Source organism: Micropterus salmoides, unplaced genomic scaffold (genome assembly GCF_014851395.1).
Source record: "Micropterus salmoides isolate LMB-PRFRI ecotype aquatic unplaced genomic scaffold, ASM1485139v1 Ms_hic_scaffold_20, whole genome shotgun sequence".
NCBI classification, from domain to species: domain Eukaryota; kingdom Metazoa; phylum Chordata; class Actinopteri; order Centrarchiformes; family Centrarchidae; genus Micropterus; species Micropterus salmoides.
In genome coordinates, this window is record NW_024041151.1 from 29,255,700 (window position 1) to 29,268,827 (window position 13,128).

Genomic DNA, 13,128 nt, shown 5'->3' on the forward strand with positions numbered 1-13,128 from the left:
GCATCAGGCATTGGTTTTCATCCTGGCTCTTATTTATCAGACAGTACCTTTGGCTGATAGATTAATTTGATCTGCCAATGTGTCAGAAAACAAATTATTCTTATCTAGAAATATGTGTGAAAGCGACATAATCAATCAGAAAAATGTGACAAATCCAAACAAAATAGTTCATCTAAGAACTCTTCCGCTCTCTTTTATTTCTTGGCCGGCTTTCTATTTTAATAAAAATCTAGTTTGTTTGTTTGTTTTTCTCTTCATTTACTTTTCATACAATGTTACTGTTTGTAGATTTAGCCTTTCTGGAGGAAGATCCCCAGATACCATGGTTAGGTTTGGTCCCCTGATTTAAGCTAAAATGTCTGGAAGTTGGCTGATCAGCTTAGGGTTGGGGCGATGGACATTGTCATCAGGTGCGTGTGCACACATGGGAGGCAGCAGTCGTTATGTGCATGTGTTCTCACACAGACTCAGTAAAAGAGAGATGGGGCAACCTTGGGAGTTCACCTGAGGTGTAGGTGTGCGTGAGTGTGTCAGAGTGTGGGGAGAAGAGAATTCCGAGCCAGGTGCAAAGCATACTTAAAAACAATAATAAGAATATTCGTGGTCATTAAAACCTGCTTTCACAGGGTGGTATAATGTGAAAATTTGTTGGGGGGTGGGGGTTTTACAATGACAATGCCGGCTCAACTTGGTGATGTCTATCAGCCATCGTCTATCGGCCCAACCCTAGATCAGCTATACATATTTATCATTGACTGGGATTATTGACATGGTTTTTATCTATAAATGCGTTCAAACTGTGAATTTGGCTGCTGAACCTTTTAAACAAAATTCCTGGGGGTTGAGAAGTGATGACCCCGACCCCTGCGGTGGTGCTGTCCCACTCAGAGAATGCACAGACTTCACAGATACTGAATCTCACTCCAAACTAGCATGAAAAGTTTGCAGCCCTGGTCATTTCACCAGCCTTGTACAAGCTAGGTTAGCTAGCGTGATAGTGTTGGTTGGCTGAAATAACGCCATCGTAAGGTAGCAGACATCATCCAAATACAAACATCAATCTAAACTACCCTCCCACCACCACAGAGACCTGGGACACGATTCCCTGCAGCAGTACAAGTCAATACTGTTGTATTTTGATTTTATAGATTCTGAAGAACATGACTAGGAAGCCAGTGAGGGACTATGTAAGCAACCGGGACGAGATGAGTGTGTGGAGTCAAACAGCGTTGCCACCTACCTGGGTTCTGCATGAATGAAACCACTTGGCTATAATGTGTGTGCTGGTATTTTATAATGTATGATGTATTTGTAAAATGCATTTGTGAGAGATTTTAAGTACTTGAGGGGGAAAAAACATTGTATAGTGTGTGTGTGTGTGTGTGTGTGTGTGTGTGTGTGTGTGTGTGTGTGTGTGTGTGTGTGTGTGTGCGCGCGCGTGCGTGTGAAGAGTCAGTCCAAGGATCAAAGCATCGTCAAGGGTAACAAGGTGGTATGCTGACAATCAAACACACACACACACACACAAACACACACACACACCCGCGGTGATTTCTCATGGGAATGTCTGATTGGCCGCTGTGAGCCTGCTGGGATGCTCGGTTCCCGTGGCGATAGTAACCAAGCGATAACACCAACCATCTGACCCTCTTAATGTCTGTGTGTGTGTGTGTGTGTGTGTTGCCATCTGTGCTGCTGGCTCAGGGGAGAAGCAACACACTGAACAGTGATTAAAGCAGAGACAAAGGAAGGAAAGAAAGGCCATGTTACATGAAGACGTACATTGGTAACTTTCCTACATTCTGAGACACAGACAACAGAGGTTCTTCATGTCTGTTTTCATCTTTTTGCTTACTAAATTTAGTTAGCCAGGTAGTTAGCTAATGAGTGTTTGTCATTGAAGCGGATAACATATCAGTTATCAAAGTTGTTCGATCCACGCACTGTTCACACTACACTCCAAAAACTGTCAGCGAGCAGAAAATTAGGGCTGAAATCCTGTAGTGTGAACTCATTAGTTTATTAGTTAGATTTTAGTCAGTCAGCTATTTAGCTAATCGTTTAACTGGGGAGTATGTTTGTCAGATAATAATGATGAAGTATTTAATCTGCTGCTCTGAGTTTCTCTTCATTCCAACAGAAACACTGTCTTTACTCACTGAGGCTTTCATTCTCATTCCCACTCGGCTTTGTCATTCTGTCCTGATACTCTTCCTAAAACACTTCCTGCTGATCTATCGCAATAAAGAGACTCTGCCTCCTCTGCTGAGAGGCTGTTGATGTGAAACAGATGAAGGAGGTGTTGATTGCAAGTTATTCGATATATGAATATTAGTGAATATGGATAATCCAACGTTTCACATAAACAGAATCCTGGATCACAATCACAATATTAGACCGTGTGTATGTAATGCCTTGTGCAGACTACACGACTTTCAGTGTCGGTCGATGGCCGTGCTGTTCACACTACACAACTTGCGGTCTTGTGACGGAAGTCTTGAAGTCGTTGTGGCCGTTCACACTACGTGACTGATCGGTGATAGGGGGTCACACACTACATGAGCTGACAGTGTGTGTCACACCAAATCAGCCTTAAAATCGTGTAGTTTGAACTAGGCTTGACTGGACTCAGTGTCTCTTGCCATTTTTGTCCTCGCAGACACACACAGCCACTGATCCATTTGGATGAAGAGTGATTCTATTGTGCAGACTCAGATGTCTTGCAGACTGGCAGAGCTGTTCATATCTTCATCTGTGTGTGTGTGTGTGTATCAGATGGTAGTAACTGCTGTCAGACTACATGACTAGCGTAATTTCAACCCCAACAACAAACAACAACACGACACAACAAACACTGACTATGCCAAAAGCAGTCACCTCCTGCTGTTCTCTCAGCTGCGACTCTGACCGACTGCAACATGAACCGAGCGGTGGAACAGAGCACAGCCTCCTGGGACAGGCCCAATGAATCACTGCTCAATGTTAGAGTTCAAGTATTAACTCTTTTTTTGAGACATTATTAAAATATGGCGGCTGGGAGGGGTAAACAGTCAACTAAAGCAATTTTAAGATCTCTTCATGTCACTTCAAGTGGGAGGGGAAACTGAGACAGATATCTATACTACTACTACTAGTAGTAATAATAATAATAATAATAATAATAATAATAATATTAATAATAATAATTGTCCCTTTTTGTAATTATCACTTTTTATGATGACTTTGGTGATTATATATGTCATAACTCGAATTAATAACTTCGCTAACTTAACTTGTAGTTATCACTTCGATAAATCAGAATCGTGACCTCAGTAACACATATTTATCACACTTTTCCAACACATAATTATGACTTTAGTAACTCGTAAATGTGACTTAAGTAACTTAACTTTTAAGTAACTTAACTTTTATTTTATTAACTAGTAATCATGTCTTTAATCCTGTGTTTTTTCAAAATATGACATGATGAGTCATGACTATGAGACACAATGTCATGATTAAACCAAGCTTAACAAGCATCAAGATTGTTTTTATTATTTTTGCATACACATTCAGAATCCATGTTCTTTTTCACTCAATCAAATGACTAAATTAAATTACTTATTTTAAAAGCATAAAATAATAATTTGAGTACAAATTACTTAATTTTAAATTTATATAATTTTAACTTTAATAATGCATTTGTGACAAAATGGTTAATTTCTGCAGGTATCAGCTTTAAAACAGGCAAGACTGTTCTCATAACTATCTGACTGCTCACGTACGTAGCAACCTGTTCATAACAACCCAATAGAAAAATATTCAAAACTACTGATTTGGTGATTTTCTCCCTAATGAATGTAAATGCAGTAAATGTTGCAGAATCATCCGGTTAGGATTACAAATGTTAAATACCAACATGTAACAAGCTCCCAGATGGTGGTGCAGTACAATTTCAACATTTTAAATGCTCAATAAAAATCAGCTGTTTGCGCATCTATTGTATGCACACTTAGATGAGCTTTGTCTTGCAAATAAAAATACATTCCCATAGAAAGCGTCAGTTTCTCTTCTGCTTAACTTCAGTCTGGTGTTTGCAGCTTTCAAATGGTGCACTGTCTATGAGAACAAAGTACTATCTGAGCACAGCAATGTGGATGTTGCAGCATGTTCAGTTAGCAGCAGCCATAGTGGCTCAGTGTTTCTACACTGAAGAAAATTATAAACACTTTTGTTTTTGCCCCCATTCATCATGAATGGGGTCAAAGATCTAAGACTTTGTCTATGTACACAAAAGGCACATTTTCCAGTGGCCTTTTATTATGGCCAGCCTAAGGCACACCTGTACAATACCCATGCTGTCTGATCAGCATCTTGATATGCCACAGCTGTGAGGTGGATGGATTATCTCGGCAAAGGAGAAGTGCTCACTAACACAGATTTGACAGATTTGTGAACAATATTTGAGAGAAATAGGCCTTTTGTGTACATAGAGAAAGTCTTAGATCTTTGAACTCAGCTCATGATGAATGGGGGCAAAAACAAAAGTTTTGCGTTTATAATTTTCTTCAGTGTATTTGTGGGCTGATGGACACAAGACTGTAAAAACTAACACTGAAGCAGATTTCAGTGTGTCACACTAAAACTGTCTGACTGAAAATCTGCCGAGTTTAGATTCAGATTATCTCAATTTCACACCAGGTGAAAACAGGTATTATTGCCATACAGAATTTATTACTGCGACACAATGCAAGAAAAAGAATAAAACTGACCACAGAAAGTTGTAAATCAAGTGATGTCATAAGAAATACAGCGAGGTCAGAGAGGAAATTAGGACATGACAAGAATGAGGACAACAAATGATGAGAGCAGGTTGTGTTTATCAATGAGCAGCGACAGGGACATCACATGTATCAGCTATGTGTGTGTGTGTGTGTGTGTGTGTGTGTGTGTGTGTGTGTGTGTGTGTGTGTGTGTGTGTGTGTATGTTTGTGCACTCCTACCTGGTTCTCGAAGCAGCAGCTGAGCCATCGCCTGCGAGCTGCCGGCTGAATTTTCAGCTACACACTGATAAAATCCTTCATCTGATTTCACCAATCCCAAAATCTGCAGGTTACTGCCGTCCTGAGTAGCAAACATATACAGCATGTCAATAAAACCTTTCAAATATCCAAAATATCTAGCTTAGACCATTGTACAAACAAGAAAATGTAAGAAATTTAAATTTAAAAAAGTGTGTGTGTGTGTGTGTGTGTGTGTGTGTCATCTCTTTACAGCAGATTATGGGATAACAGAGCGATATCCAGATTATCAGATTACGAGTCTTCTACACAAACACTGTTTTCATTTTAGTATTTAATTCCATTTGCTGTTAAGATAATGTCAACGTCCTCTGTGAATTTCTGTGTAGGCTCTGCAAATATGCTTCTTGGAGGTAACAAACATATGTTCTGTCTTTTTGTTATTCATGAATATGAGTTGACTGGGAAGCATTTTTGTGAAGACTTTTTAAATGTATATGCTAATATGTTCCCAAATGTTTTTGTCTAGTTTGTAACCTATACCTTGTCATTCTTAAAATTGCACATTTAGTCTTATACACATTAACTTACAGAATATTTGGAATCAATGTTGCTCTTTTAAAAATTGGCTTTAAATACTGAACTTAAAGAATATAGCTCAGATCCTCAAATTTTTATTTTGCGGATTCATCACATCATGTTAGAATTCAAATATTTCATTTTGTTCTTATTTTTATTCATTCCCCAGTTTGTCCTTGCTGGCTTTTAGATATGCAGACAAGCTTTTGTTGAATACCTTTCTTGGATCATAAATGGAATCTATGGACTCCAGGAACCACCAGTTAATATAAATTTCAGACCAATGTTGGAATTTCTCCTGAAGAAGGAAGGATATTGTTGTACTAACTAAATTAGTATAAAATATACTTATAATATAAAACAGGAGCATTAGAAATAAAGACGTGTCTCTAATATAAGATTTATGATTGTTAATCCTCCACTGGAGAATATATGGTAATATGAGAAGATTAGAACATTCATCTTACTATAATTTTATTAATAAGACTGCAAAATTTGTGTTGACTGTTGTGTTTTTCAGTATCTGACTGTAATTAGGCTTCTGAACATTGTTTTAAGAATAATTGTCTTTTGTAAAAAAAATATATTGTTCATCATAATCATTATTAAATATTTTAATATTTATTTGTAACATTAATTTTCAACGTAGTGATTTCAGAGTGATCCCAGCTGTAGATATGGTTCTTTTCTTTCCAGGCACAGACACATGAATACTCACATTCTGATAAAACATTATTTTCCACCATTCAGATGTAAATACAGTACATTTCCTGGGTTCTGTTTGACTCACCACTATCTGGAAGTAATCACTGGGGATGACTTCCTCTCCGTTTTTCATCCAGCGGACAGTCGGCAGTGGGCTTCCTGTCACAGCACACTCCAGCTCGATGTCGGTGGACTCGTAGGCATATGTGTTGGTCGGGTAGTTCAGGAACTGAGGAGGCACTGCAGAAATACACAAAAAAACACAACACATAAACAACAGAGGAACAGCTGAGCACCCCCAACACTGACTCAGTTCTAGTGTTGTTTGGCACCTTTGTTTATTTTCCTTCAAGATTGTGTTTCACATTAGCAAGTTTCTGTTGCGACCTCAGTTAATTACAGACTAATTAAAACAATTACAAACTGAGCCCCAGCTTATTACTGAGGAGCTGAAAGTGTTTGATCTCATTAGCCTCCATGGATCATTACTCGTTCATCTCCTCATGGTCATTTGACGTTTTCATTTGATATTTTCAGGTATTTATCTGTGGCCTAATGCTAATCTGGCAGACTACATTCAAACCTTGGCAGCGGCAGATTACAGTTGAATAATCTTGTAGTTTGGCTTTTGGTTGATGAGCTAACATTCCTGTTTCACTCATGTTACAGAGTAACAGGACCATGGTATGTGTATTCTATTGTTGTGGATTTTATGTGGTTTGATGTCTGGAGCACTGGATCAAATGAATTTGCTCATGTGGGATGAATCGGAATGTGAAATAAGATGTGCACAGGAAATAGTCACAGACTAGTTGGTCAAGAAAGTGGGAACTTCAGCAGCCTGTGCAAATAAGAAATGGATTAACAAGTTTGACCTGTGATCTTTAAAAAGTGATCATATGTTTAAATTGTCTTGCTTGCTGTGCTGCCCCCAAGTGGCCAAGAATATCAGAATGCCATTTTAAAGATACCAAAACAGGAAATTAAAGGAAAATGGATGTTATGGCTTAGACATGCTTTTAGCATCAGTCAGTGTTCTCAGCATAGTTATAACATTTTAGCATAGTTTTTAGCATATTAAGCGTGTTTGTGAGATTGTATGTATTTTTTAACTAGTTCCTTCTGCAGCAGATTTGAGTCATTTTAGCTTGTTTTAACATGTATTTATCTTACATGTAGCTGTTGCTGTCTGCATTACATTCTAAGCTTTCTTTCTATTTTTGCTGTTCGCTTCTTTTTGTTTTTAACTATAGCTATTATAAGCAGGTTTCTGGCGCATTTTCAAGTTTTTAACATTATAAGGCGATTTTACATTCCATAATGTGATCAGCAAATTTAAGCCATTGTTATCTGTTATAGTGTTTGCTACAGTATTTGTAAATAACGCACAATGTGTTTTTTTTAATCAACCGGTGAATCAGTAGCTACCTGGCTATTTGTAAAAAGTGGCTGGCCAAGCGAAGTGTTCCGACTTGTAACTGGAATGCCGTCAACTCGGGTGTGACGTCATTACCAGTTCCGACTTCCGAGGTAAATGGAATGCAGCATTAAGTCAGTGTTCTTTGATTTTAAGGTGTTGTTGAGAATCCGTATATGGTTCGTTTTTTGATTTTTTAGTTTCAAAACGGAATCGGAAAAACAAAACAAAAACAAAGTTGTTTCTTGGTTTTTCCGTTTTAAAACCAAAACAGAAAGACAGATAAACAGAAAAAAAACCAAAACAGACAGCGTTTTTTCTGTTTTAAACCCAAAACGGAAAAATATTGATTTTGATATTTAATGTGTAGCTTTGTGTGTTACACTTGATAAACCTGCAGCAGATACACCTGGGCGAGGGGGATGCCTGATTAAATGTGATTAAGTTGAGCTTGAACATCAACATAAGTGAGGCTTAACGTTCAGTTTGTAACTCACTAGCAACTGGGACAGAAGTTTCCTAAGAATCTTCCGGTTTTGAAGATTTCTTCAGTATCGAATTAATTCAGTGATTAATTAATTCAGTTGTCAGTACATCCAATGGTGCACAGCAAACATGAACTGTTATTTGTTAAATTGGAATTATTAACAAAACATACACAGATTAAAAGGTTCGGGTAATTTTCATTCAGCCTCTCTACACTGTTTCGACCTGACCTTTATGTTCTTCATGAGATGGAAGAATTAAGAAAGTTGTGCGGCGCCGCGGAGAGCCTTCAGCTGCAGTAACACATGGATTAGACTATGTTATTGAACTATGTTCAATAAACACTTAAACTGTACCTGCTTCACTTGAGTGTCCTGGTTTTAGGTCCAAATCCCTGTTTTCCCTGTGTCTGCACTCAGCAAAAGTGACTTTAGCATATTTTAGCTTGTCTATGTTTGACACTTTGATCATGTTTTTTTAGAATGCCAGGCATTTTATATATATATATATCTGGAATTAATAGTCATTCATTTTGTGCTCTAAATTTCACATCTCATCAGCAAAACCCCTGAACACTGAAGGCTCAGGTGTGATTGAAACAAATACGATCTGACACACAACCCCACATTAAGCCACACATTGTAATGTTTACACTTCGTTTTTGTAAGGATTGAACAAAGAGATTAGATACAGCATGTTAACTTGGAGGCTTCAGCGGTGCTGGAAGTTGTATATTGTTACCTTTGGACAAAGCCACACTAGCTGTTTCCCCTTATTTTCAGTCTTTACGCTAAGCTAAGTTAAGCTAAGCTAAGATAAGCTAAATTAAGCTAAGCTAAGTTAAGCTAAACTAAGCTAAGCTAAGCTAAGTTAAGCTAAGCTAAGTTAAGCTAAGCGAAGCTAAGCGAAGTCGCTGCTACCTGTAGCTTAATTTCTAACTGACAGACATGAGAGTCGTGTAAATCTTCTGAATTATTCTGATCTTGTGATTCTCAGCAAGAAAGCAAATAAGTTTATTTCTTAAAAAGGTTCCTTTAAACTAGAACACGGTTTAACCCTGACTGACCCAGGATTTTGGATGCAGTCAAATCAGTGACTGTTGAGAAGTGATGGGAGCTGCAGAGTTCATGTGACTGCTGGTAAACTGTCAACAGGCTCACTACATTTTAAACAGGAAGTAGCTGCCACGTTTCAACGCTGTTGTTGTTGAACAACGCCTTTTAAAATGGGGCGGCAGCTTGTGACTGTGAGGGCAGAGATGTAAGACAGAAGCCGTTTTGAGCCTCAACAGAGATGAGGACGAAGTCTGAAGGGCCTCCTGCAGCACCAAACACCACAGAGACGCTGTCAGCACTCCAAGACAACAAACATTCTCCCGCCAGCAAACAAGAACACACATGGGAACGTCCTGTTACTATCCACACACACACAAACACAAACACCCACAAACACCTACACACACAAACACCAACACACACAAACACCTACACACACAAACACCAACACACACACACACACACACAAACACCTACACACGCACACACACACACACCAACACACACAAACACACACCCATACACACACACAAACACCTACACACACACACACAAACATCTACACACACACACACACACACACACACACACACAAACACCTACACGCACGCACACACACACACACACAAACACCTACACGCACACACACACACACACACGCACACAAACACCTACACACACACACACACACACACACACAAAGGAGGGGTGGGATATTGATCAGCCTACAAATCACCCACCCAAACAAGTAGTGGCTTCAACAGACTATGCCGGCTGCAGCGTGTGGGAGAAGTACATAAACAAAAGCAAAATGCGCGATCAAACGCCATAGTGAAGGGAATAGCTGCACACTGCAGGCTGATTAGTATTGGGGAAGATGTCGGTCAATAGAAAGGGACACAGCGCGCCGGGAGTAAACGGCAGGCGCTCTGTTGAGAGTAACCATAGCAGCGGCTTCTGTGAGCTACACAGCTGTTGCCTATTTAACTTAAGTTAAAATTATAGGCTACATAACTTTACCTGATAGGCCTTCATCTAGTTTTGCGGGGATGCTCTGCCGTGTGAATTCCCTCCTTCTGATGATGATGTGCTGCGCGTACAAAAAGTTCAAGACAATTCAACTTTGACAGCAGGCGAGCGTGTGCGTGATGTGAGCACAAACGCGACAGTTTCAAGGGAACGCACCCGCTTGTCGCTACACCCTGTGCTCAACCACTTCACCTCAATCTAACAGGGACACTTGCTACTGAACAAAGACTGTTTCTGCTGCTCTCTGATTAAAGGAAAATGTTTCTGCTGATATCTGTTCAGAAAAACCCCCCAAGAAAACTGGACTCTGATGGTAACTTGTTTTAACAACCTAGATAAAAGGTGATGCCCTGGTAGTGGCAATAGCTTTGGTTTAATATTTGACTTGATTACATTAATGTTTAAGTTGAGATTTACAAGAAATATTTTATTGCTACTGTGTAAAGGAAATACTGCTGGGAAAAAGCTCCTTACTTGTTTAAAGTACGGTATTGCACGTTTGTGTATATTGTTTTGTTAAGTATGCAGAGTGTATGCACTGAATAAAGACACTGAGAGCGGGCACATGCTTTGCAGGAACCTTTTACTTCGAACCTCTGTGTCACCTTCTAAAACGTCCATGTGTCACCGTGAGACTTTAGTTCCCTTTAAAGAACATATATAGCAGTACATTTAAATTAAAAGCACAATACACTACTTTAGAATTCATTATTCAATTTTGCACATATGATTTTCTTGCGATTATCATTGCCCAGCACTATAATAAATATAGAAACACACACAAAATGCGATAAGAGAGCCAAAAGTAAGTGGACACCAGAATATTACATAGACAGGACAGAAGGACGATGGGAAGAAAGAAAGAAGAAAGAAAGAGAGGAAGAATGAGAATGAGAAGAAGGACAGGGAAAAAGCAAGAAAGAAGAGAGAAATAAGAAAGTCAAACAGAAAAGAGAGAATGACATGATGGAAGAAATGAAAAGGAAAATGGGAAACCCAAAGAATAAGAAAGGAGGGGAGAAAGACAAAAGGACAGAGAAAGAGAAGGCAGAGAGGCTCGGACAAGTTTGAAGAATAGAATACAAGGAAAAGAAGATAAAGAGATACAGAGAGGGTGACAAAAGAGTAAAGGGGGAGAGATGAGAAGAAAGGAAAGAAAAAACAGGAAAACAGATGAGAAAGGATGGGGAGGAAAAGGTGTTAAAGAAAAGAGTGTATAGATGGATTACAGAAAGGACAGAAATTGCAAGAGTGGAAAGGCAGAAAGTTAGTAGAGAAGGTGAGTTGTGTTTGCTGTGTCTCCCGTCGATACATCATTGTCTGGAGGTGTAACTTTATTACTGCAGTAATGCTCTAATTAAGAGCTAACGATTTCCTTTAAACTCTGAGCTGCTGCAGCTTCACCACACCAACAGCTACACAGTGATACACAAACAACACAGCCTATACACGGGTCCAGGAATTAGTCTAAGACACTAAACACCAGTGACCCAAGAGAACAGATCTGAACCAGTCATGATCTTCTGCAGCTGAGCTGAAGCATCTCCAGCTGCCGTTTGGTGTTGTTCTCATCAACAGAGCCAATCAGAGCATCTGTGGTGTGGTTTAAGATGGCAACATCTTCCTCTATTGATAACGCACCCTCATGGGTTCACCTGAAAACATCATGATTTCATGGACCAGGACTGTAATGATAGCTAACACATTAGCTAACTTAACTTTATCTTGGTAGATGATGATAGAAAGTCCAGTTGCCCTTGACTTTAACCTTCTTTGGATAACCATGACCAGGATGACTGAGAACCTTCACAGACATCTAACTTAGCTTTGTTTATCCTAACATTAACATACAGTCATTTTTACAGGGTCATAATGCAGTAAAAAAAACAGTAATGGTGAAATTAGTTTGAACAGATTGCTACATTAAGTGGTTGGATGAATAAACCGAAAAAATAAACCTTATTAAATATGAGGGTAAAAATGTTTTGGAGCACTCAGTCAAGCTGTCTTCATGGGAACAATAAAAGCCGGGGTGTGCTTAAAATAAACTAACTGAAAGGCAAGATGACAAGAATAAACATCTGAAGGCAAGATGGCTTGATCACTTGTGTAACCCCGGTTCTCAGAGTAGCACGAGTGAGATTATGATCTCAGCAACCACCAGCACTCAACAAGCAGCACTCCCCGTGAGGGTCCTGAGCTCAGCACTGCATGTGCCATGCTTGGAACAGAGACATCCAGTTTATATTATCGGACAAAGGTGAGCCAACCACCTTGGGCACAGATGCTTGGGCTTTAGGCTTCATCAACACTCTGACACGCCCTGGGGCAAACTGAGTGCATTAGGGATGCACAGGCGTGTATGTCACTGACCTGTTTTGCAGGTGCTGGAGCCGGCAACAATACTCTTTTCAAGTTTTAAAAAGCATTCTTTTACAAGTCGACCTCCTCCAGTGGTTCAAAAGCAGGGCCTGGAAACAGGGAGTAGCCCATGTGCCCCCTTCATAAAATAGCAAACCAAAGATGTTTGGACAAGCTGTTTTACCTTCAAACCCCACATGACATGACATGCAGCAATAGCAGTAAGGTACACCCTAATCATGGAGATGTCAATGAAGTCCTGCAGGAATGACAAAATCACGCCAAACGAGCACTGAAAAGAGACATGCCCCTTCTTGAGACACCACTAGCTAGCCTATACGACAGGTGGAGATATGCTCTGTAGCGAGAGGAGGTGTTTGAAGGGTGTCTGCGTTGTAGCGTAAGCTATTTAAGGGTAGGTGGACTTAACTGATCAGGATTGGCGTAATGAGGAAAATGCTTCTGATGAATACATAGGGAGGCGTATCAAAAGAGA

General features: G+C 39.5%; 1 protein-coding gene across 3 annotated transcripts in view; it reads right to left on the reverse strand.

Moving 5' to 3' along the window:
- Positions 1-13,128, reverse strand: part of dcc (DCC netrin 1 receptor) — a 318,930-nt gene that overhangs the window by 138,479 nt on the left and 167,323 nt on the right. For all 3 annotated transcript variants that reach the window (XM_038733764.1, XM_038733762.1, XM_038733763.1), the window contains exons 7-8: positions 6,370-6,524; positions 4,983-5,103 (exon numbers count right to left, since the gene is read on the reverse strand). In XM_038733764.1, the coding sequence (XP_038589692.1) occupies positions 4,983-5,103; positions 6,370-6,524 (276 nt within the window). The remainder of the gene's footprint in view (positions 1-4,982; positions 5,104-6,369; positions 6,525-13,128) is intronic.